Source organism: Glandiceps talaboti, chromosome 2, assembly GCF_964340395.1.
Source record: "Glandiceps talaboti chromosome 2, keGlaTala1.1, whole genome shotgun sequence".
NCBI classification, from domain to species: domain Eukaryota; kingdom Metazoa; phylum Hemichordata; class Enteropneusta; family Spengelidae; genus Glandiceps; species Glandiceps talaboti.
Window position 1 is genome coordinate 10599613 of NC_135550.1, and position 26375 is coordinate 10625987.

The 26375-nt window shown below is 35.0% G+C and overlaps 2 protein-coding genes across 3 annotated transcripts in view; both read left to right on the top strand.

The window, feature by feature from the left end:
• The window catches only part of LOC144443422 (sphingolipid delta(4)-desaturase DES1-like), a 140136-nt gene that overhangs the window by 108322 nt on the left and 5439 nt on the right, over positions 1–26375 (top strand). Inside the window, exon 1 of one of the 2 annotated variants that reach the window (XM_078132896.1) lies at positions 22073–22242. The exons of the other annotated variant lie outside the window; for it this stretch is intronic. Within the exon in view, the coding sequence (XP_077989022.1) occupies positions 22161–22242 (82 nt within the window). The 5' untranslated portion in view covers positions 22073–22160. Of the gene's footprint in view, positions 1–22072; positions 22243–26375 lie in introns of those variants that run through there. 2 annotated transcript variants of the gene reach the window in all.
• Positions 9355–18845, top strand: LOC144449925 (transcription factor YY2-like). Its single transcript, XM_078140479.1, has 5 exons — positions 9355–9824; positions 14113–14362; positions 14776–14836; positions 15865–16023; positions 16735–18845. The coding sequence occupies exons 1-5, from the start codon at positions 9377–9379 to the stop codon at positions 16906–16908; spliced, it is 1092 nt and encodes a 363-aa protein (XP_077996605.1). The 5' UTR covers positions 9355–9376; the 3' UTR covers positions 16909–18845.

The window sequence follows — 26375 nt, forward strand, 5'->3', positions numbered from 1 at the left end:
GTTTGTGTGTGTGTGTAAATGACAAAGTCAAAAACAGGCAGACTGATTGCCTTGATATTTGGTGGGGACATTACTTGGGGTGTGTAGATGGAAATCAGAGATGTGTATTTGGTGTAAAAAATGTTATTTTTAGTTAAAAACTCCAAAACTACTGGGCAGATCAGTCTGAAATTTGATGGGAGCATTCATAGGGGTGTTTACTTCAAGAATTGCTCATGACATGATGAGCCATAGCAACATTCAAATACCGTGGTGCTACAAAGCCATTGGCGCTATTTTTCTTTTACAAAATTTTTGATGTGTATTTTGAAATATCGCGGTATATACTACGTGATAGTTTTTGCAAGTGGTTCAATTTATTTTTGTAGTTACATGTATACTACCCTAGTAGACAGGAGTAATAGCGAGTGCCTTTAATGATAACAGCTTTTCCAGTGAAAATTTCATTTACAATTGCATGTTTATAACCATACGGGCAATACAACCATATTTGAAATTTGTATGTTGAATGTAAAATTAGGACTTTGACAAATCTACATACAGTGTGTGATGTGAACGCAAGTCAATGGAAAGCCAACACTTTTTAGTAATCATGATAATATTGGTCATGTCTTTTATAACGGTATTGAACTTGATATTTCATGACTCGTAAAAAAAATGTACTTTGATGTCATCTCACCATTATTACATTTGGTACATAGGTTTTAAAAACTACATAATTGTATGTTACATCACTCCACTCTGCATTGTAGCTGAGTTTAAGATAATCAATTTGACACCAAATTTGATACCATGATATGTAGACTATGCACTATTTATAATATAATGTATGGATATATTTGGAATTTGTAATTCATTCATGTATATGGTGATGTTGCATGAAATCATGCAGCTCTGCATCACAAACAGTGGTTGTTATTTCATAAACAAGGTAGACATGACTGCGTTTACACAAGCTAAACAATGTAGCTCAGCTCTTGAAACAACTCTCAAATTATTTCAAGACAAAAACGACCACAGAAGTGGCACATGTAACCATTGTATTCATCTGCAATATTTCCTGCTTCCATGCTGTTGTAAGGTATTTGTATGCTAGCAAGCAGACACTTTTTAAGTATGCCAGTGTAGTGTTTTGTAAGTTGATAGAGTACAGCATTTTATATGAAATTGAAAGACTAGTTCAACATGACTTTACACGACGTGAGTACATCAGAAGGGAGTTTTCATGTTGGTTCTAAAATGCAAATCATGTTCTTTAGTCCTGATACAGTCAACCCAGCTGTATAAATTGGGAGCTGGTAAGATGTAGATTACTCTGAAGGATTTAATCCATATGGGCTACAGTGGATTGTATACTTCTAAGGGTGCTAAAGAGCTGTTCTGCCGACTTAATAATTGTACAGTGCTGATCATAGCATTCAAATGCTATAAAAAATGAGTACAATTACTATATCATATTATATTATATTATCGGGATATAAGTGTGACGACCCAATTAACAATACAGCATAGTAAATGTGGCTAATTTTACGCAGCATTTAGCAACCTTGTAGAATATATAATACTTAATAGCAAAGCACCTCAATGTCATAGATAACTCGCCATATTCAGTTGATATACTCTGTTCTGTATTTTCTACATGGCAGTTGTCAAGGTGATCTTGGTCAAGTATTTGCAAACCCCCATTGGTCCTTATTTGCAGTAAAATATTCAGGCAGCTTTTTGTTTCAAAAACATAATTTGATTTGTTATTTGTGCCGTGTTAAGAGAGAAAATTGACTACAGTTCTAATTATTGCCCAATTTAATCTTGCATTCAATGAGTGTAAGGAAAGAAGGAAGTGGTTTTGCCTTAAGCAGTACAATGCTGTTGCAGTCATGACCAAAAAATACATGTTAAGTTATGGTGGTGATGGTGGTGGTGGTGGTGGTGATGATAATTGATCATGATGATGATACAATCTGATTTAAATCTGATGGGGTGAATGCAGCTCAATTTCCTTATTTACTTCCATTTCCTTTGGTTATTGTTTTCGATATTCATTGTTCTGGGAGTGACAGCCTTCTGTAAACTAGAACAAAATCGAAAACAAGGGACAATATATGAAGGAAGTAAGATGAATAAATAAATCAAGCTCTGTTCACCACATCAGATTTTAATCAGATTGAAGATGAAGATGATGATGATGATGATGATGATGATGATGATGATGATGATAAGAGCGAGATAGTAAAACTTTTGAATGTGTGATTAAATTGTGCTAGTTTTAAGCCTGATCATGTTTGTTTATAATTATATACTCCATGTTTTCCACCTTCTTTTATATTAAATCTAAGAAAACACTTTAAGTGCTTATTATGTCCTCAAGTCATAGGATAATAGAAGATTAAGATATCTAATATGTATGAACTGATATTTAAGAAGATGTCTTTGAAGAAATGTAAAGTATTTTTCTGCTGTAAATGTACAGAATTTTCTGTCAAACAGAATTTGAAGAATTCAGTTGAAGTATAACTTAAATGAAGTTAGTGCAGATTCTTTCTCACTGTATGTAATGTCATGCTGTCTACATAGCAGATTTCTGTCTTTTTTATTAGTAATATGCCAGTAGTGTACATCTTTTTAAGTCCAAGAGTTAGTAAAGATATGAGCAAGTAGAGATGTACAAATTGCACCTTGCACATCATATAGCAGAAATGTATTGATACATTTCATTTACAGACTTACTAATTATTTCATGTCAAATTATGATTTAAAGATATTTTTGTGTCAAAATTTACAACCATAAAACTTTACCTGATATGTGTTTTGTTGTCATCAAGTATTTCTGTATATTTTATTCAGTATTGCTTGATAATATAAGTTTGGTTTTTTTTGGCCTTGTATACGTAGGGGGGCATTGCAGTGTTTATTTTCAAAGTTTATGCCATTTTACTTGTAGAAAAAAAACCCAGGGACATTGGATTTCCTTTCTTGAAGTTTTTATGTGTTAAAGTGGCCATATGGATGGGAAAACATAATGGATGTTTTGTTTTTTGGATTTTTAAATAATGAGGCATCTTTACTATTTTTTACTATCTTTTACATATATACATACATACACACACACACACATACATACATACACACATACATACATACACACATACATACATACATACATACATACATACATACAGACAGACATACATACATACATACATACATACATACATACATACATACATACATACATACATACATACATAAATACGTACGTACGTACGTATGTACGTACGTACGTACATACATACACACACATACATACATACATACATACATACATACATACATACATACATACACACACATACATACATACATACATACACACATACACACACACATACATACATACATACATACATATATACATACATGCAAACAGACAGACATACACACATACATAAATACGTACGTACATACGTATATATGTACGTACGTATGTACGTACGTACGTACGTATGCACATACATACATACATACATACATACATACATACATACATACATACATACATACATACATACATACAGGAAGTGATTTGTAAACAAATTGGGTGAAAACAACTAATCACTCAATCACAAGTAATCAAACTATTTATGTATGGTGATGTTTAAATCTATGTGAAAGTGACAGATGTGTGCAAAGACTGGACATGACAGTGATTACTTGTGTTTATCTAATTTGTTTACATTATGTACATTAACAGATTCTTACATTTTATTTGAGTTATTTGCAATTATTGAGTTCTGTAAACACAGACTTAGAGTGTGTTGTTTCATATTGTTTCCAGTGGAAAAACATAACAAAGTTAGATATTTTAATTAAAAATCCGAAATAAATAACCAATTTCTCATCCATATGGCCACTTTAACACAATATGTACTGTGTATGGAAGTTATTATTTTCATAGATGTTTTCCCACTTCAATAATGTTAACACATTAAGCCTACTTATCTTGATGCCACGTTTACCTCACAATACTTTGTGCGTGTGTACTTGTGAGGTTAATTTAGAGATCATTTATTACCCCGGGTACCTGGACTATTTTGGTTGGTTGGCATTCCTTTTTTGGGGGCCATAGTATCAAAGAGCTGTAAATGGTCTTCACTGTCATCGCTGTTACCCCTGGGTTTGTTTTAAAATAAGATTGATGTGGTAAGCGCATGCTCTTTATCCAGTAGCTGAAATATCACCACTCCATACTTCATAGTGATGTGTGAGTTTAGCTGAGTTTAGTTGCCACCTTATCTGGTAGAGGTATGCAAAAATTTGATTCTGAACAAAAGAAGTATCTATTAATCTTACATGTAATGACCCCTCAGATAAGATAATACTGATGGGAGAACCATAGACCCTAGAGAGACATAGATCCTGTCTTTCTAGGGTCTATGAACCTATGATTCAAATATTTGGGTTGGAGTGACTCTCATGTAAGCACAACAGCATGCAGCAGTCACAGCAAAAATATTGACCAACCAAGATTGTCCTGAACCTAAGTTATCTCACACAACATCCAAATTTGTCAAACCTAGCAGGGCAAGTCATGTCTTCCAACTAGCCCCTAATAAGTTGTATTCCTTGACCTTACAAGTACTGGTCTAACTGAACAGATTTGTCGCTGTTGATAGCCGCGTTAACCATTAGCTAAACAATGGTTACAGGTGTGTACGCAGCGACGAATTTATCAGTCTACTACTTGACAAACCAGCAATAGTAAATCACATCAACGGGGATCAGCCAAGTGTTACTAGCACGCTGGAGAAGTTACCCCATGAATTACTAATCACGCAAGATATGAAGGAATAAGAAAATATGTTGTCTGTATTCAATATGATATGTAAGAGTGAAACATCACAATTTGTAAGATAATGATTTGAATGTATGATATGTTTGTATGTACAGCAATGACTTCATTTTAATTAATGCGTACATGTATATGATGGCTATTTATCTTGAAAATAAAGAATAAGTTAATAAGTATGTTGGGTGTGGATCTCGTTAAATATTAAGTAACCTGCAGTTATCAACTAAAGCACTCCTTTTTGTAACCAAGGTGAGCAAATGGTTACACAGGAACTCAACGTGTGAACTGTGTGACCCACATCTCTGTAACTCATGGAAAATGTGGTTACTTCATATTTGATTTAAATTTAAACTGTGATCATGAAATCAGAATGGTAACTAGACTATCACAAAGTCACTTTGGTATTTTTGACATACCATATTCCATATTTGGATAGTGTGAGTAATTATACGTAAAATTATCACATAACTATGAACTTGGTATGTTCACAACCTTTAACTTGTTTTCCATGGTATCAGAATACTTGCACTCCAAAACTACTGGAAAGATTGGTCTTAGGTACTAAGTGGATAAAAATTCAAAAAAATGTATGCTAATATGCCTAGCAACAAGACCATGCCCATAGCAACAGCCAAATGATGGTGTATGTTGCAAAGATAATAACTGCGATGGGTATGCAAGTGAATAAAGATTCAATAAATTTATGCAAGTATGCCTAGGAACAAGACCACCGCCTATCCAATTGATGGTGTGTATTGCAAAGCTGGCAACAGGCGTCCCCACATGATTTTAGTTTAAAATTAGACTGAAGGTGGAGTTCGGTACTGCTCTATCATTTATGGGGGGGGGGGGGGGGCTATCGACATACTTCCTCGAATTATCATCTGTTGTCCAAAACTGTTCATTTCTATGAAAAATTTCCACGAGATCTATGTAAAAAAAGTTCTGTAGGATAGTTTGTTGTTTAGCCAAAATGTTATTTCCATGGTGTTATGTTCTATAACACACACACACACACACACACACACACACACAAAAGAACAAACTACATGTGCCCCTTCACCACGTGTTTCTGCCAATCTTGTGTTTGTTCAAGTCTCAAAGGAACACAATTTAAGTACTTATTTGTTGACCTGCAAGACATTGGGTCATGGTTAAATTTTCCTCTGAAACACCCCATGCCATAAAAAATGGAATGATAATAATAGTACGTACAACTGCCACTCGCGCATAATGGTAGTTCCAAACTAGTGTTCGTGTTTTTCATGATTATGAGTTTTATGTATTAAAAAGCCAAACTATGAAATATTTTCTGTGTATATTTACCATGCGATATTTTTTTAGTTTATGACGTAATTTTACTATCCGTAGGCCAGTGCCGGAGTCTGAGTGCCTTGAGGCCATGCCATAAATTTCAGACGTCAAGCCTTAGATTTTTTTTTGTGACTACAGAAATACCATACACGCATGGTGACGTATACCCAACCACTGAAAGCCCCTCGAGTTTTCCATTTATCAAAATGACCTCTACCACAGACATAAAACTTTACGAGGTTTACGGTTTGAAAACTCGTTATTAGTAGAAGCAAAAAAAATGAGCTTGTCTATCCTTGAAGACAAATGATCATCCCATGTGCATGTGGAGTTTTATGGCATGTGAGACATGTGAAGGCAGTACTGTGAAGGGCGCCCGCATGTGGCGGTGTTTGCAGTTTGTTGGAGTTGTGGTCGACTGACTGTACAACTACAAGTGTCCATATCTCGTTTAGTTTTAGGGTACATTTAATCCAGCCTGTACTAAAAGCTATTCATATGAGGTCAATAACCAAACGTACCAAACGACTTTACGACTTAAAAATAAAAGTTGTACAACTTGAAAGTTTTGAGTTGGATCAAATACGGATTAATAAAAAATAAATCAAGTTTTACCCTTTTTAAGAACATCTACATCGATACTAGGTTGTTAATTTCAGGATCATTTTATGAGGGGGACAGTGACTTATAATTACATATATATGTGCATGTTTCCAACCACCTGCTTTCGCATGTTTCAGATAGCATATCATGTGATAACGTTGGCTCACATGACTGACGAGCATACACATGATATAATAATATACGGCACGAAATGACACTGTCTCATCTATAGATTGAATTATATATGGTGTGTGATAGCAAAAACTACGACATGACTAAAGATATGAAAACGTACGTAACCCAAAAAGGAGAATGATGAATTTGAAGTTCAATGTCTCGAGTTGGACTGAGAGGCATCGAATTTATGATAATAATATGTGATTTGAAAATTAGGAAGGCGGCGCTCACCCGCGGAACAACAACATCGAAAACATTTTTTTTTTTTACAATACAATAATATCTTTATTATCTCAGCATGAGCAATTCTTTGTGCGACAGTAGAGAATACAAAACCATGAATTAATTTAAAATAAAGTCATGATATACATTAAAATGTGTACAAAAATAAATACAATTCAAAAATGAAGAGACAATTCAATTTAAAACAAAGGCAGGCACATTCAGACAATGGAACAATGCCTAACATGGTCCAGTAAAGGAATTGCTTTGAAATTCGGAATGAATATTTAGATTTAGCTCTGTTTGGTTTTTTTGTCTTTGGAACTCAAAATTTTCGGTGACGTCTCGTAAACACCGCCAGGGATGTGGTACGAAGCTAGAGCCGTTATCACGTATCTCGGAAGTGTTTAATACGTACGTAGTACATCCCTGACGATGGTCACCGTAACGAGACTTGATTTTGATTTGATTTTGTAGAGCCGTTATCACCTATCTCGGAAATGCAGTACACCGGGCCCCTGACAATGGTGACCGTAACGAAACTTGGTTTTGATTTGATTTGATTTGATTTGATTTGATTTGATTTATTTCAACACAAGTAAAAAAAAATTCAGTATACAGGAAACAATTACAACATACAATATATATATACATCATTATAACACAGAAAAATTTAAAACAGACTAGACATAGAACAGACAAACTCAACCACGTCACAGACATAAATCAAACTCACATGAGACAAAACAAAAAACAGCAATCAATAAAAAAAGTCATCCTTTGCACGCCGATCCATTAAATCATATAAACCTTTCTTTTAAAAGAGTACTTGAAGTAATGCTATGTACAGTTCTTGGCACTTTATTCCATTCCACACTCGGGCTAGGCTGTATAAACTATAAACAATAACTATTTTGTTAAAACCGAGCCCCCGCCAGGAAAAAAATAGAATAGGGACCGGATCAAATTCTACATACATGACTGTTAAAAACAAATTTATCGGATAGATAAATCCCGGTCAATCCTGTTCTAACTCTACGTACATGGTTGAGCTTAATATGTCAAACCCTCAGTGGCTGATTTGGCATGATTCGAATACTTTCGGGTGGTCCTAGAAATTGGCAGAGCATAAAAGTGAAATCTACATCATGAAAACAGTGTTATGTGGCCATGATTTATATTCACAATATGCACAAATCGACATGAATACGATTCTAGTTCTAGATCATGCGGATGAGTTTTATATAAGTATTGAAATGTCAGTGCTATATATATTTACAAAGATGCACAAAAGATGTATGTGGTCGAACTGTAGTGACTGGGTAATAATTTGTATGACCGGTTTTCCTATGCGAAAAGCGTCAAAAAAAAGTTTTCGGTCTTTTTCACTCATCCAAGAAAAATCTTTTTTGAAGTTTTGGTTTTCGTATGCGCCAATATCATCAAGATTGGGAACCAGTTTTATACAAATAAAATGGACCAATAAACTATACATTGTGTATGCTATTAATGTGTCAGCGAAGTAATTCTTTTTTAGTATGAGGCCTGTTATCACTGGTAAAATAGCGAAGATGTACACTTGTGTTATATACTCGGCACGTTTCAATGTCGACAAAGTGGAATTTTGATCGATTGCCTTTGTTAAATTGAATTAATTGCACACAAAATCGTCAACGTACCGGTGACGAAATGATTTGGACGCAATGGTTGATGAAACATAATAGTGTGATGGGGGAGTACACTGAGAGGGAAAGAATCAACCGTAACAAATTTTGCATGTATATTTTCCGCTATGTTAACTTGAAAACGTGTTTGTTTGCCATTTTTCTTGTTGTATTCTTATTATTACGTGAGAAGAACTCCGGAACACAAAAGAGTAAGGCATAAGCATTTAGTCAATAACTTAGGTCTGATACAAATGGCCTATTCTATTGCAAAGGTCTATCCATTGGTTTCAGTGCACACGTTCTGACATACGAACACCTTGTGCAAATTGATCCAAAAAAACACCCATATCCCATCAAACTATCATTTTTGACTAAGTAACTTCATCATTAACTTTTGTTGCCTAGTAACGAGTTCCAAAATTTTCATTAATTCTCGTATTTTCTCGTTTATTGTCATGTGATTAGATGAGAGCTCAAAACACAAAATAGCGTGCGGACCCCCAGCAAAGAAGACGGCGCCATTTTACCACGGCCTGCAATCAAAATGGCGACTATCAATGTGATTGGATCCGAAGTGGAGCTACCCGTTCAGGAGGTTGAAGTAGAAACTATTCCAGTGGAAAATATAGAAACTGTGGAAACTACAATCGAAGAAACCCAGCCCATGATTGCTCTTCAACCGCTGCCTGGTACGGACCGAGAAGAGATAGAATTGCAAACCAGAGAAGAGATAGTTGGAGGAGACCCAGAAGATATTCATGCAGCAAATTCAATAATCGACTCAGTGCCTGTTCCCGCACCCGAATTAATCGATGAGGCGCTGCTTATGACAGGCAAACGGGGTCGTCGTGGAAAGAAATCGTCGAAAAAGAATGCTGCAGCAGGAGGCGAGCTTACGTTTGACACCGACAAGAACACGCGAAAATGGGAACAAAAGCAAGTGCAGATCAAGACCCTCGAGGGAGAGTTTTCAGTTACCATGTGGGCGTCAGGTATGATTTTAAATTGACAATTTTCAATTTTGTTACACTTCATACTATTTGGAAATGTAAGGCCGATCTCTCTGAGTAATATTGTCATCGATTTCGCTTTAGAAAGCTGTCATCAGTTGAGCGATAATGCTCCTTCTGCATGCTGGAGGGCGAGTCGATCATGTGACGTACTTATAAATGATCGTCAAATTCCCGGATGACGCGCTTACATATGAGGCTCAGTTTTGAGTCAGAAAAAATTGTGTTTTCTCCGTCATTTCAAAGTTTTCAGTCAAAACGTGTAAATGTTTTGGTTTTTCACGTTTTCGGCCATTTTGATTCCATGGGCGCCGCCATGTTAACATGGCGTCCAAATATGGCGCCCAAAATCGTCAATTTTTCACGAAAAACACCCTAAAATCTACCCAATTCTAACGTTATTGCGCAGTCGGAACATTCAAGAGTTTTTTGCGGATCCGTCAGTCCAAGTATGTGGCATTCCTTACAGTCTAGATGGGACTGAAAAGAGGCGAAAATTTCCGTCCTTTTAAAACAATATGGCGGACAAAGATGGCGTCAATGAAACAGAACAGAGTGCGAGTTTGATATCGTTGTCAAAAAAATGTGTTATTCCTGTTAATTATATCATCTCGCATATGTTAGTTTGTCTCATTTGATTAGAATTGTAATAGTTTATACATGTCTACGTGCGTATCTTCTGACAGTTAAACGAACCTGTCATCTGATGACTTTGAGTTGACGTCTTTCGCACCGTGGCAATCTGCAGTATGCTGTGTGCATCAGTAAACGTAACGCACGAAACCCTACTCCGGAGTCAAAACATGCTATTCCTACTCATAGAGTACGTTTCCTCCGCCAAAATCCACCTCACGATTATTTTTCAAGCAATATTTTTTATTTTCTTGTATCAAACATGAATATTTCAAAACAAATAATTTAATGGCACATCTGTAATAATAATGTCAAATAGTACATTGCTGCAGCGAGTGTATGTTGATGGGAACTCTTACCCAATTTTGTTAGAAGGCTAATGCGTATTAAGTAATATGTATTTATGTCATATACAGTGTACCGCCATTGGAATTTATATGTAGAAATCTGTCTCAAGGTTAATACAAGTATATATTTTAATGTACATATTACAAATATTAAAGAAATTGTCATAATCTGCCACAGTTATACCTACTAAACATATAGGCATGTTCCTGTCGTTTGTTCATGTAACTTGTATGGGAAATCAAAACATCATATAATCTATACATATATATTATGCCAAATAAAAACAATTGTGTATTTTCGATAACCTGACCGACCCTAGATCATTGCGCTGACCCTAAGCACATTATTTTCTTCAATCTATATTATAGTTGTTTGTACTTGTTGTTCTTAAATGGTGAGAAATTACCCTTATTGTCCTGAAATTTGTTATATTTAATAGAATATTCAATACTAGTATTAAGTGAAAATCTATTGCTATATCAGTCGATACTGTATTCATGGTATGTTGTTGCTAAGGCTGTTTGTCGCTGTCAGAACATGTTGATGACAAATTCATATCTGATGTACTACTAATTAAATATGCCGGTCTAAGTTTACCATGCTTTAAATTATTATGATTAACTACCTTAGGATATTATAGCCTTTCATTCCAATGAACATATTTCAGACAGTAGTTCACAGGTGAAATGAATTCTGCTAATACGGTCTGCCAAAAATCTTATGAAATTTCATGCTGTGGCCTGGCATAATAGCTGGATTATGCAAATATTCCAACTTCAAATATGTTCCGCAAAGCTTTTTTTATCATATCTCTTATTTCATTTTGACCTGTGCTTGCTCGATATTTAGTTTTATTACCATGTAAATTTCAGCATTTTTTTTTCATATTCAAATTGGTCAAATGGTGATCTTAATTTACTTCTGTTTCTGTGTAAAATTTCCTGCCAAAGTAACTTGGTCAATTTGTCTTTACATGTAACATCACTTTCCATGTCTTTTATAAGACTGTAAGTTGAATTTCAACAATATAGTCAAGTCTGCAAATAAATAAATAAAATAAAATTCTGACCTGCGTACCCTATTTTCTAAAACATGTTATCGGAAACAAACTTTTTTGAAATTTTTGTTTTATCAAAGATATTTCAAATATTGTTTTCCGTTTCAAACAAAATTGATCAAAAATGAGGACTTGAAAACCTTGTAATTTTAAAATTATTTCTAAGTCAGTGGGAACGCTTTTAATTTTCACCACCTTGTCTTCAACAGTGTATGTTGAATCAGTGATTTTGTCACTGGGAACAAGTTGTGTGTAATTTAATTAATTAAGGATTAAATGTTTAATGATGATGTTCCAAAAATTACATATTACATGTTAATTATATGAATGAAATGTACATTCTTGATATTGTGTTTTTAACTATTTAAAATTTCTCTAAGGCCTAAGTAAACAATTAATTTTTTTTGTCCCAGTACACAATCACACAAGAATGTGTGTGTCTGAGCTCTTTTCTCTGTCTTGTTTTCAAACCTGTGAAGGGAAAGGCTTTTTGGTGGTGCTGTTTTGCTACCATGTTACTATCACAGTGTTGCAGCCAGCCTTTCGAAAGAGTGGGACATAGTGTCCCGACACTTTCATTTTTCTGGGTCATCATAAATTTTTGGGGGGACATTATTATTTTAAAAAAATGCCAATGGCTTTATAGCACAACTGTACAGTTTTAAAGAAATATTTACACACATGCTGATCCATGCTAAATATTTTCTGGATGATTATGCAGTTGCCAATCCAACCATGTTGTTATTGGTGCAATACATGCGATCATTTAGCTGTTGCTATAGGCATGGTCATGTTGCGCACTATTGCTAAACATACTTGCATACAATGTTAGTGTGGGTCATCTATGACCCATCACTTCCGAAATTGTGGGTCAGGTCCAAAAAATGTGTGTCAAATGACCCCAAAACCCCCTCTGGCTGCAACACTGTACTATACAAATTTCACTTGAATTAATATTCAGTAATGCACCAGCATGATAGGGATGTCATGTCGTAAGTACAATGTAACCATTTGTTTTGGAGTAATAAGACAAACTATTCAGTAAATCATGTTTATTGTAAGAGTTCAATAAAACATCGATAGCCTGTGATATTTTTTTTCTTTTTTGACTCTGTATAAACCTATCGGTCAGCATGATTGAAAATAAAAACAAATAATACTGTATCTATTTTGCATTTTCCTACAAGATGGGAAATAAAAACAATTCATTGTCTAGGCCAAATTGTAAAATGAAAAAATCTTGCTTTACAGTTAGTAATTACTGTATTTAGTGTCCTCGATTGAACTTCTGGATTGCAGTGTGGCTAATTAGCATAATATATGCAAATTCTATTCCATTCAGTATATTAATTTTCTGCATGTTCAATAGAAACTTGTGTGTTGTTTGAACCATAACAGTACACGACATGATATATAAATAAAGTAGACATTCAAGTATTTATATGTGATAAGAATTAACAACAAACTTTGAAAGATTGGATATCGGTGAAATATTGGAAGACTAACTATTTACAAAAAAAATTATTGCATTGTTGATTGATTTTGTTGCTAATTCAACACAGTGAATGAAAATATTTGAACGTAAATAAGAAATGCAAACAGTGATTTAAAAAGAACCATGGATTATTACTTGCTGCTGCTATTGATATAAAGACATATGATGTCGCTGATCAATAAATGTGGCGCTAGTCAGTTAATGTACCAATGGAGTAAAGTGTTGGGTTGGTAAATAGACTTGCAAAATGGGGGTGGTGGGGGGGGGTGGTGGGTTAAAAAAGACTTGTAGTGAGAAACAAGAATATACTTTGAGTTGGGGATGTCATTGGCGTTTTTTAGCCCCAGTGTCTCTTGCAGTCTGGGTTTGGACACGGCCAGTGTTGGCTGGGATTACTAATATATCCTAGTCTACAGTTTGTAAGAATGATGACTTGTGACTCAATTCTGAATACTAATAGTACTGTAATGATTATTATTAGTGGAAACAAAGAGGTGATAAATCAAACATTTGGTTGGAAGGGGGGGGGGGGGGTGTTGCTCAAACACATGAAAAACACCAACATATTATATTAATGGGATGTTGCCTGTTGATTTCTATTTTATATCATGTCATTAATTGTTGTCATGCAAAAGATTAGCATTTGATCTTATGAAAATGCATTGTCTGATCAAATCCAGCCCAGTCATCAATGTGCAGCTAGCAGAAACTAATCTTTCTATCGTGATTTGTTTCAGAAGAAAAGAAGGCAGTTGATGAAACAGAAGTTACTTTAGAACCAGAGACACAAACAGTTATCCTACAACAAGCACCCGTTATTCAAATCCAGCATGCTACTCACACACAAACGGTGACAACTTCACACTCGGCTGCTGAAAACCTACCAGACTATTCAGAATACATGACTGGCAAGAAACTGCCACCAGGTGGCCTCCCAGGTGTTGATTTAAGTGATCCTAAACAACTGGCCGAGTTTGCAAAGTCTGCGTAAGTATCTATATTAGTAACTGGGGCAATGTCTTAAATGTTTACTGTTGAGATATCTGAGCGTGTTTGTTTGTTTGTTATTCAGTCTCTATCATTTACCTGTGTGGTCATGCTACATAGGTAAGTAGGTTATCACCTGGAGAAGTGACAAGATTGAATATGTGACGAAAAATTTGAAATTCTAACTATACATATTTCTATGTATATGGAAAATATGAAATTCCAAATATAAATTGTCCTGTGTGACGAAAAATATGAAATTTCAGATAAACAATTACTGAAACAGGCATTAACAGAGAAATGATAGTGTACATTACTGACATTGCCCCTTTCCAATCTTGAAATGTTCCCTACCTTTGTTAATCAGACTCTTTGAGTTTTCAAAATCCTATCATTTATATTTTGAGCCATAGAATGAGACCCAAGAAGGTCAAAGATGAAGAGGTTGCCAGGACAATAGCCTGTCCCCATAAGGTATGTAGTCTTCAGGTGTCTTCAATGTGCATAAGGTTGAATTGTTAGAGTGGCTGGCTTGATTGCAAGTTTAAGCCTAACCGCTGCCCGTTTGTGCATAAGTTCAAATTGTAAGAGTGGTTGGCTCGGCATCGTAAGTTGTTGGTTCGAGTCTTGTTGCATTTGTGTCTGGATGTCTGAAGTCCTTGGGCAAGATTTGAACCATGATTGGAGCCCTGGTCAAGCCAGCTGTATAATTGGGGACCTGGTAGGACAGAAGTTGCTATGTGAAGGATTTAATCCTATGTAATAGTTATGGGAGCTGCAATAGTTTGTATGCTCCTCAGGGCGTTGAGGAAGTGTGAAGGACCATTGGTGCTGTTCTAGGTCCCCACCAGGGGTAATGATTGCGTTGAAAGTGCTATATAAGGACTAACACTACATTTTGTTGATGTATGTACTGCAGTACATGATCCTCTGTCTAGTCCACCATGGTGAAACTGAACAAATGGGCTCAATACAAGGATAACGAATGTACTGATCTGAACAGTGTCGAGTTCATGAAATTTCCATTCATGATTTTAAAGTAGTGACTATAGACATACTAAAATCTGGGTATGCTTACATATTCACCATGAATATATACATGTTGATAAGTACCACTGTTAGTCCGTGATATCAATAATACAAGTATCCATGAAATTGTGATGTGACTTTAAAAAAAATAAATATTTTTTCTCTAATAGAAAAACTTTCTCAATTGACCAACATAGGAAATTGTTTTTAAGGTAACGAGACTGTTCAAAGTATGATTTGAATTGGAAGCGTCACCTCCATGATGTATGTACACGCATTCACATGTGCGTGTGCACACACACACGCACATACTTGCTTTTTCAGGTAGTTAGTACCAGTTGATCTGTATTAACCTTTCACAGCACATATTACATGGTGTTTTGCATCTAATCATAAAGTTTCATTGCTTCACATAATATCCTGTTGTATAACCAGTAGCATCAGTTACATGTGTCCTTTTAAATGTTTAACAGGGATGTACTAAGATGTTCCGTGATAATTCAGCCATGAGGAAGCATTTGCACACCCATGGGCCAAGAGTACATGTGTGTGCAGAGTGTGGCAAAGCATTTGTGGAGAGTTCTAAGCTCAAGAGGCATCAATTGGTTCACACAGGAGAAAAACCATTCCAGGTATGTCAAGTACTACACAATGATGGATATTTGTTGATGGGTAGTAAGTACCCTCCTTAGATCAGCCCAAGTACAGTAAGAATTCGCAGTTTGTGGGTTGAGCTTGGTCATGTTTATTAGGGTGTAAAACTGATAGCTTGGGTGACTTACACACCAATGTAATTATTACAGACTCCGTTCCAATTGGAATTGAATTTGGGCGAGCGAAAGTTACCTGACAACTATTTTGACAGGTTGGCCCATGTAAAAAAAATGGCCCTATAAAATCCTTAGGGCTCTACTGATAAGATAGCACTAGTGTGGGAATGTGAGATTGAATTATGGGCCTTTTAAGATTTGAGAGGCCCTGATGACAGATACAGCGATATATAGTTAAATGTGGATTAATTTCACATAACTTTAATAATAGTTCTACCATATATATACTCTTGGAAACCATAATTTTGGTGAGAGTCTGTAAAAAATGACTAGTGAATACGGGTAGATTGTATTTACTACAACCAAAACACTGGACACAAGTAGTTGAAATAGGCAAAGAAATCACAAAAAAATCTTGCATAATTTAATTTAAAAATTCAATAGTTTTAATTTAAATGTATTGCTTATCAGAAGTGTAGAAGTTTTATGTAGATTTGACAAATCGATAATCTTTGGAGGTGTTTTTCTATAATGACAGCGTCAATACTTTTGTGTTTTAAATTTATCTTGCAGTGTACGTTTGAAGGCTGTGGCAAGCGTTTTTCACTTGACTTCAATCTTCGTACCCATGTTAGAATTCACACCGGCGATCGACCATACGTCTGTCCGTTCGACGGCTGCAACAAGAAGTTTGCGCAATCCACCAACCTGAAGTCGCACATTTTAACCCATGCCAAAGGGAAATAAAAAAAAGCCCAAACTCTCTCATCATCAACACATAACTAATGAATTCTAGGATAAATTTGCTTCATTTTGTGAAGCCGTTTGTGTATGTGTATTGTATCTATTTTGTTGTAACTCTTAATGTTCACCTATTACACCAGATAACAGGACATACCAGGATAGACAAAACACTTCATGATAACTCTTGTTTCATTTTTTAAAAATTGGGTCAGAGACTGTATATTTAAAAGTAATAATTGATAAAGAAGAGCGCCGGTGGGATTTCATTTCTTACCGCTAGAGTGTGCTTTTGAAATAGCTGCAATGTATAATTTATAAAATGTAGATGACTCACTCTCATTGTTTTTACTTTCATTTCAGACTTTATTATCTATTATTAATGGACAACAGGTTAAGTCACGGTGTTAGGTTTTCAACAGCTACGTAAGCTGTTTATAATCTCTTATGTCAATACATTTTTGTTGTCGCACTGCGACACACAAAGATTTAAGCTAAAATTAGGCCACTGCAAAACTAATGTTAACTTCATTTTTTTTTGGGAAACAGCTAAATTTACATGGAAAGCTTGTATCGTCACTTTTTTTTTTTTTTTTTTTTTTGCATCAAAGTGAAACTGCCACCAAATTGAAGCCATTTCTTTGTGTGTTTTGGCATTCATTTAGAAATTGTATCTCGGTTGAGAGAAAAGAGAAAAGTGATGGAACTGATGATGAAGTGAAATGTCAGTCACAGCCAACCAATGACAGTTTATGAATCAAAATGACATAACAGCTGCTGGAAAGCAAAAGACAGAACGTGTATAATGTAGTTTTAGAGTATTGATAGACTCGAGTATTGATAGATTTAGAACTTTAAGGCCATATTTTTTTTATGGCTGTGTTCTGTTCTCGCTCTCCCATACCAACTTAAAAAAAAGGAGAGATAAATTGGTTATTAAAAGATGAACCCATAATTTAGTATTGGTCAGATTCTTTGATCAATACTCTAGAATGAAAATTACTATCAGATGACGCAGGACTTTTGGGTCATGTTTTCTGTGCCATCTCTCTGACAGCCAACACTTGGAAAAGGGTACACAATACACACTACTCCGGGCTAGATAGAGAAAATGCCCTTTTTGTCTTCTTAATAGATTACTAGAAAGGAATTGGTGTCTGTGTGTTACTAAAAATTTATTCTTTATATAAAAAATGGCGATTTTATTGAGTGACTGTTTTTAGTCCATTGTTAAGAGCCTTACCAAAAAAGAATGTATTGTATTATTATCGAGGAATAGTTTGGGTTTTTTTGCCATATTTTTGCTCTCATTTCCCCCCCAGATTTTAAAACGTTATAATCACAGCAACTGAGTGTATGCTTAAAAAAAGATTAGTTGCTGCAGATTATTAATACATTCAATAAATGTTTATTTAAAATAAGAAATCTATCAATTTTTGTTGTTGTTGTTTTGTTTTTTTTTGTTTTTTTTTGGGGGGTGGGGCATCACTTATACTTAATTAATTTGCAGTCTTAATTAAGCATATACTAATATGCATAGTAAGAATTGCAGAAAAATAACATTGTCTGCAAATATAACGTTACGCCATATGCATTTTCATGCACAAGTTATTTTAATGGTTATAAGTTGAGCTACTGGAGTGTCAGCTTTGCCACTACTTAAAGAGTGATAAATCTGACATAGTTTGTGGTAGTTTGGCTCAATATTTACTATTTCTGACCTTGACATTGATAGGTGAAATATAAAATACAAACTTGTATAACTGGGTACTGTTATTGCCAGAAGAGAGAGATATAAAAAAGTATGCCCTAGTTTTAGCCAAAAAAAATAAAGTGTTCCACGTTTTATTGGAATTCAGCTATGTAATATTACAATTTAAAAGAAGAAGAAGAAAAAAGTCCAATTTGTGTTTATTTTCCTCCATAAAGTAACTATAATAAAATATCCTCCATACATTAGGAAAAATGTTTTGTGTGATTTGAACCATGTGCTGAGTCCCCTCGTTGTGTAACACACATCGGTATCCATGAAGTACCAGTAACTATTATGATATAGTGTCTGTGCGTTCGTGACATTTGGGAAAATGTTTTACAGTATAACACAGAGGTATACTAGCCATTACACATCTGCTGATGATACACAAATGTAAAAATGGCATGTACTCACAAATACATGATTCAGAGTCTGTGGCTGGAATAGCTGATCAGTGTTGTTACATCATTGTACACGCTTTCAACACCCCACCCCCCTTAGAAGTACATGTACATTAGTGCTGAATAAGAGCTGGTGTCTGACTTGTATAAATATATACACAATGTATACATTGACAAGAATGTTCACAAACTGACTATCACTTCTCAACAGAGATGTAGTTTAGGTCGTCCCATAGTGTTGTGGTTATTTTAGCTTGAATGTAAATATGTTGGAAGTCACAAGAGTATTCACCGGTACCCAGTGTATGTACTGAACTCTAAAGTTGGCACTAGCACAGATCTCATCTGATATTATGGATAAAGGCAGTGATATATAGGGACTGTCGGTGGGAATCGGATAATGTATATGTATAACACTATTGTTGAATAATTGGGTTTTCAAATACTAAAACTTTACACCGTTTAGAATATGATTGTTGAAACATTCTCTCAAGCTGTAGAAGAGGATTTTGGTTTACGATGATGTGTTGAAATGACAGTTTGGTCACCTACTCACAATTTATAATGGCCAGAGCAGTTCAGCATAAAACATCGAAAATCAGACTATTGAAGATTGCGACCTATAAATTATACCTTCCTTTTCAAGATACACTCGGCTATTGTTCTGTTTGGAAGAGGCTCAATGAGCTATCAATTTGTGGGTTTTTTTTATTTGACATCTGGGGTCTTCTTCATGGTAGACTACTTACAAGCACGTTTTCAATATAATACAAAAATTATCAAGAAAAAAAACCCCCACAAGGTGATGACTATGTCCAGGTGATGACTATGTCCACATCAAAATGTAGGTCATTGGAGTTCCTTGAGAGCAGGTATACATAAAATATTGCCATTCTGCACATCCTTGTTGGTATATCAAGATTTCATAACCTGGTCAAACCAGGTTGACAGATTGTAGGGATTTCTTGTGGTATAATATACAACCATAGTAGTTTTGAAACAACATTTCTAAATATTGTATTCAGACTAGTGCAAAGTACATGTAGCAGATGTTGAACCTTAAAAATTAAATCACAACATAAAATCCTTTCCCCTGATCATTAACCATGTCAATCTAATCCCTTCATTGTGTGTTTGCTTTCATAGTAGTGTATATTGCATTGATCTTCAACACAATGCCCGGCACCCATGTACTGTAAAGTTTTGGTGATTTTTATTCATTGATGATGTTCTGTACAAACTTAATCATTCACCCACACATAATGGCCGCACGACTCAATATGGTTGCTATAGTAACCCTTGTCATCGTAGGCCCAATATATGTTTCATCAGCTGCAGCTGTGTTCGATCGTGCCTTCGATGTAGATCTAACTTGTAACACCTGTACACTAGTACTTCTGAGCTATTTATAGCTGTATGGCATTGTATCAAGTGTGTGTGTGCGTGTGCGTGCGTGCGTGTGTGTCTGTGCATGGATGTATTAGGGAGATCCATGGTCTGTGTGTGTGAAATTGGCTGCTGGGCCGATTTCCATAGAGTGGGAGATGTTAGGAAAATTGTACTCGAAAACGAATCTAGGGGTATGGCCGATGTCTGAGGGCGCACCACCACGGCGTACCGTTAGAGGATTAATATGCGTGCAGACGAAATTTGAGATGACTGTGTGGGCCATGTGGTCACGAAAAGACGGTCCCATAGATCTAAGTGTGTGATTGCTGTTCAAAAACTGCCAGATGGATTTTTCTTCGTGAAAAATTTTTCTTCTGCCAAAACTTAACAATGAAAATCTCTCGAATTCTAAAACCTTTACACAATGGTCCTTTGGGTATATAAATGTACCACGCACCTTTCGTCAGTGCAAGATTTTAATTTCGATGTACAAATTTGGCCACATATGTTATTTTGGGTTAAAACACTCAAAAGACAAACCAGTATTTGGTACATGTTATATTTGTTTGCTTTTTTACCCCACCTTTTTTCTCTCCAAGTCCAATCAACTATAAGCATGATAAGCGTGGGAGAATCGTTTGCCGCAAAGTAAGCTTAAAACATATAGTCTTGCTCAAATCTCTGGGTGTTTTTAGTATAGTGTTTGTAATTTTAAACAAGAACTGAGAACAAGGAGTGTGTTATTTTGTGTGGAATAGCGACCTGAGCCTGAGTGATTGCGGACAGTGAACGCTAAACCCATGAGAGACTACTTGTAACGCGGGGGGGGGGGGGGGGGGGAGTTGACCACATTTTCCTTCACAAAATTTGACATGAATAACAAATTCAAAACATATGAAGATTATGAGACAAAAAAAATCTTCCAAGCGACTCGACTGGTACCAGTCTACACTAGCTTAAATGTACATTGCATTAAAATGTGATTTTCGGTTTAAACTTAGTAGCTGTTCATATTTAGTCTATTTTTTGACTATGATATTCCAGGGGGCGTCAGAGGGACAGTACATAGATGTATGACAATTTGAATTTCAAACTTCGTGAGATGAAATGGTTTAAATATATTTTGATCAACCAAGTACTGTCTCATCTTGACTTAGCAAAGGATTTTATTTCCAGTTTTTATTTCAGATTATACCTCACAGTGTGTAATTAAGAGTAATCCCGAAACGTCAGTAATTTTCACCTTTTTTTGACCGAGAATACCATGCTTCAAACACATGCAGCATGCAAATGCTCGTGTTGGCCGACAATATTAAATTTCATAGAACATGAGAGTGTATATAAAGCCAGATTACTGCTGTCCGGATGACTGATTGATGAGTTACAGGTAATATCATAATGAAAATATGTGAACATTTTGTCGGATTCCATAGACAATTCATGGCTTATAGTCCTTCAAACCACAGCCTTTGTTCAAGTATCTAGATCAACATGATCAACACCACACGAGCTTTAGCCCTACGAGTGTTTGCTATGTGTCTACTGACATAAAAATGCGTTGCGTAACAGCGCCATCTACGACTCTGATAAAGTCTTCCACACAACGAAGGCGGGGCTAAGGCAGAAAGTGAAAGGTCTTGCCGGTGTCATCGATTGTCAGGATCAGGCGATGTTTCATTGAATTGATTCCTTTGACTGAAATATTGTCAAACAAAATGGGTGCTCGCGTTTCTAGGACAGATTTCGAATGGGTTTACACTGAGGAACCCCATGCCACAAGACGAAAAGAAATTCTCGGTAAGTACAGGATGTGGTGTACTGACTACTGACTTACTGTTACGTGTACGGTGCTTGCGATATGCCATGCCGGTAGCCGTGGATGTCTGTGGGCTGACATTATTTGTATAATCGTGCGTTTTAACAGTTGTATAACTTGAATATAAGTGAGAAATGTAAGGTTCGCACTTTTTGAAATTCTATGCATGTTTGCAAAAGAAAATGAAGAAAAATGAATGTTTTGTGGCAGAAGAGTCACTGTTACCGGGAATACGCTAAGATTTGGTTTCAAATTCATATCGTTAACTCCCTCACGTAAAACGGTAATTACCGTCCAAGGACGATGCGCGGCGGCGTGATCGATCAGTTGTTGGTGATGATGCATTATTAGTGTGTGTTTTGTAATCTAAAGAAAGTAAACAATGCTAATTCTAACACCGTTGTCTACTCGTAATCTGCATTCGCCTTTGATAACACCATGATAACACGAACATCGCTAAAATAACGGTGAAAGTGTTCGTTTTTGATCACTGGACATGAGAGAGATTTCGAGACCTTAGGTAGTGACCTCTAGACTAACGGTTACATTTTATAGGGTGAAACATAACCATTTTAACAACGTAAACCTATAGAAAATTTTGTGAAAATTGACGCTTTAGACTTTTTTTGTGTGGTCAAAGCGGAGATCATTATAATATCATTATCGTTCTGTCATTATGTATGTATGTATGTATGTATGTATGTATGTATGTATGTATGTATGTATGTATGTATGTATGTATGTATGTATGTATGTATGTATGTATGTATGTATGTATGTATGTATGTATGTATGTATGTATGTATGTATGTATGTATGTATGTATGTATGTATGTATGTATGTATGTATGTATGTATGTATGTATGTATGTATGTATGTATGTATGTATGTATGTATGTATGTATCATTGTATGTATCATTGTATGTATGTATGTATGTATGTATGTATGTATGTATGTATGTATGTATGTATGTATGTATGTATGTATGTATGTATGTCTGTCTGTCTGTCTATCTGTTGACATGTCATATTACATCTATTTATTCAAACTCACTAGTTCCTTATGCATTTGTACATACACATGCATGTTTTACATACATACATGCATACATACATACATACATACATACATACATACACATACATACACACATACATACATACATACATACATACATACATGCATACATACATACATACATACATACATACACATACATACACACATACATACAATAGTACCATACATACATACATACACACATACATACATACATACATACATACATACATACACACACACATACATACATACATACATACATACATACACATACATACACACATACACATACATACACACATACATACATACATACACATACATACACACATACATACATACATACATACATACATACACACACACATACATACATACATACATACATACACACATACATACATACATACATACATACATACACACATACATACATACATACATACATACACATACATACACACATACATACATACATACATACACACATACATACATACATACATACATACATACATACATACATACATACATACATACATACATACACATACATACACACATACATACATACATACATACATACATACACACACATACATACATACACACACACATACATACATACATACATACATACATACATACATACATACACATACATACACACATACATACATACATACATACATACATACACACACATACATACATACATACACACATACATACATACATACATACACACATACATACATACATACATACATACATACATACATACATACATACATACATACATACATACACACATACATACATACATACATACATACACACATACATACATACATACATACACACATACATACATACATACATACATACATACACACACTCATACATACATGCTAGTAGTAGTACATACATGCATACATATATGCATGTATGCATGCATTCACATGCACACGTACACACGTACACACACACACACACACACACACACACACACACACACACACACACACACACACTTCACCATGTATAGCACTACTGTGCTAATAAAATGAACTTTGTGTGGGCATAGACATAGACATACCTGAATATGATGAGTATAACTGTAGGGATAGAGAAATATATGATGATGAAAAACAAACATACTAGGCTTTGATTATAACAAATTAAACAGCTTATACAAATGTAAACAAATTGAAGTGGTAGTTCAATATTAGCATATGTAACACAGTAAGGGGCGTGCAAATTTACCACAAGTTAGTGTAACATGCATGGATGGATCTACCAGAACACAGACCTCAGGTTGTTTGGTGTCAAAATATTGCCAATTATTGGAGACAATATACCTCATTAAAATAAGCTAAATGTTAACATATTAATGATAAATTTTACTGCACGTGTATACAAGAATTAAAATGCGTAGGAATACGTTCACAATACATGCCTGAACAAGTTATGATTTATTTTAATAGGAATACGTTCACAATACATGCCTGAACAAGTTATGATTTATTTTAATACTGTTTTTCCCAACTTTTTGCTTACAAACAAATAACCCTCAGGTAGAAAGAGGAAAAAATAACCCTTTGAAAGTTGTTAATATGTATAAATGATATGTATCTCTGCCAATAAAAACCCCCCACAAAAAACCTGGTGTTTTGAACTGCTAAACTGTTATAGCAACCTTCCAAAGTGGTAATCAGTGATGGCAATAAAAGTGTCTGGTTATCTACTTTCATTTGATATATACAAGGTATAACAGGAACCTGGGTATTATTAAAAATGACCTTTTGTGACATACCATCTGTGCCAGACAGTATTGTCTAAAGATCACTGCCCTATTTAGAGGTCAAGAATGTAAGCAAACTGTGACCTTTAACCTCTTAGCTGTAATATAATACACCCTTTCTAGTCCATGGTTTGCAGTTTATTAAAATCCATTTCATAATCAAAGTTTTAAAATTGTGCATTATTTATTTATAGTCATATTAAACAGTACATTCCAGTGAAAATAAACCATCTTGAACTTACAGAATATCATAGTTAAATCTTAAGTCAAAACATGTTTGTCTTTATCTCAATAAATTTGGCAAACCACATATGTTACTTCTTGATCATAATAGCAGAACTAGCTCGGAATATTTTTTAAAAGCAAGAATTGGTTGATTTTCATTAAAACATGTAAATTATTTAAATTCAAAATGCTAAATTCATTTAGTGATTGAAACCCCTAATTGAATAATATAGTGATTGTTGTCATTATTGTTATGAATTAGAAAACACATTTTGCTGAATACAAATAGAAATTTTCATTGATAACAAGAAACCCAGAGTCTGTGAACATTAACTCTCACACATTTCAATGTTGAAGGCTTGTATAGATGAAATGGTGTTCATGTGTCAATGCAGTTGAGTTATGCTATGGCAATATTACTAGCCTTTCCAAGATATCACACGATACTTGCAGCGTGACAGCCAGTTATTCACAAGTTATGACCAGCATTTTGATGCAAAAATACACCCCATCCCCAAATTTAAAAAAGAAGAAGAAGAAATTGTGTGATATTTATTGAAAATGAGGTATTGAGATACTTGTTGTACATGTGTAGTATTTGTTCATGGCAGGCAGTAGTGATTGTAACAGATGGGGAAACAAAGAATTTGCGTTGAAATATCACAGACTGATAAGTAATTATTTTATGTGAGTCACTAAATTATAATATCTGTTGAATGATAAAAAATACTGGGTGTGATATTTTTAGAAAACAAATGTGTATCCAGATGTGTGAAACTAACCAGAAATAATGTGCGGATTAATTTGTAATTGAATTTTTTAATTTATTTTATATAAAGCACTTCCTCTAGAGTACATGAATACAGATACCGATTCTCCTGTTGTGAAGTGATCAAATCAGTACTTTACGTAAATGATCAGCATTGTGCACATGGTCAGAGTGGTCGGCTTCAAATATGCAGGGTACAGGTTCCAGCCTTGCCACTGCAGCTTGTTTCTGAATGGCTAAAGTCCTTGGGC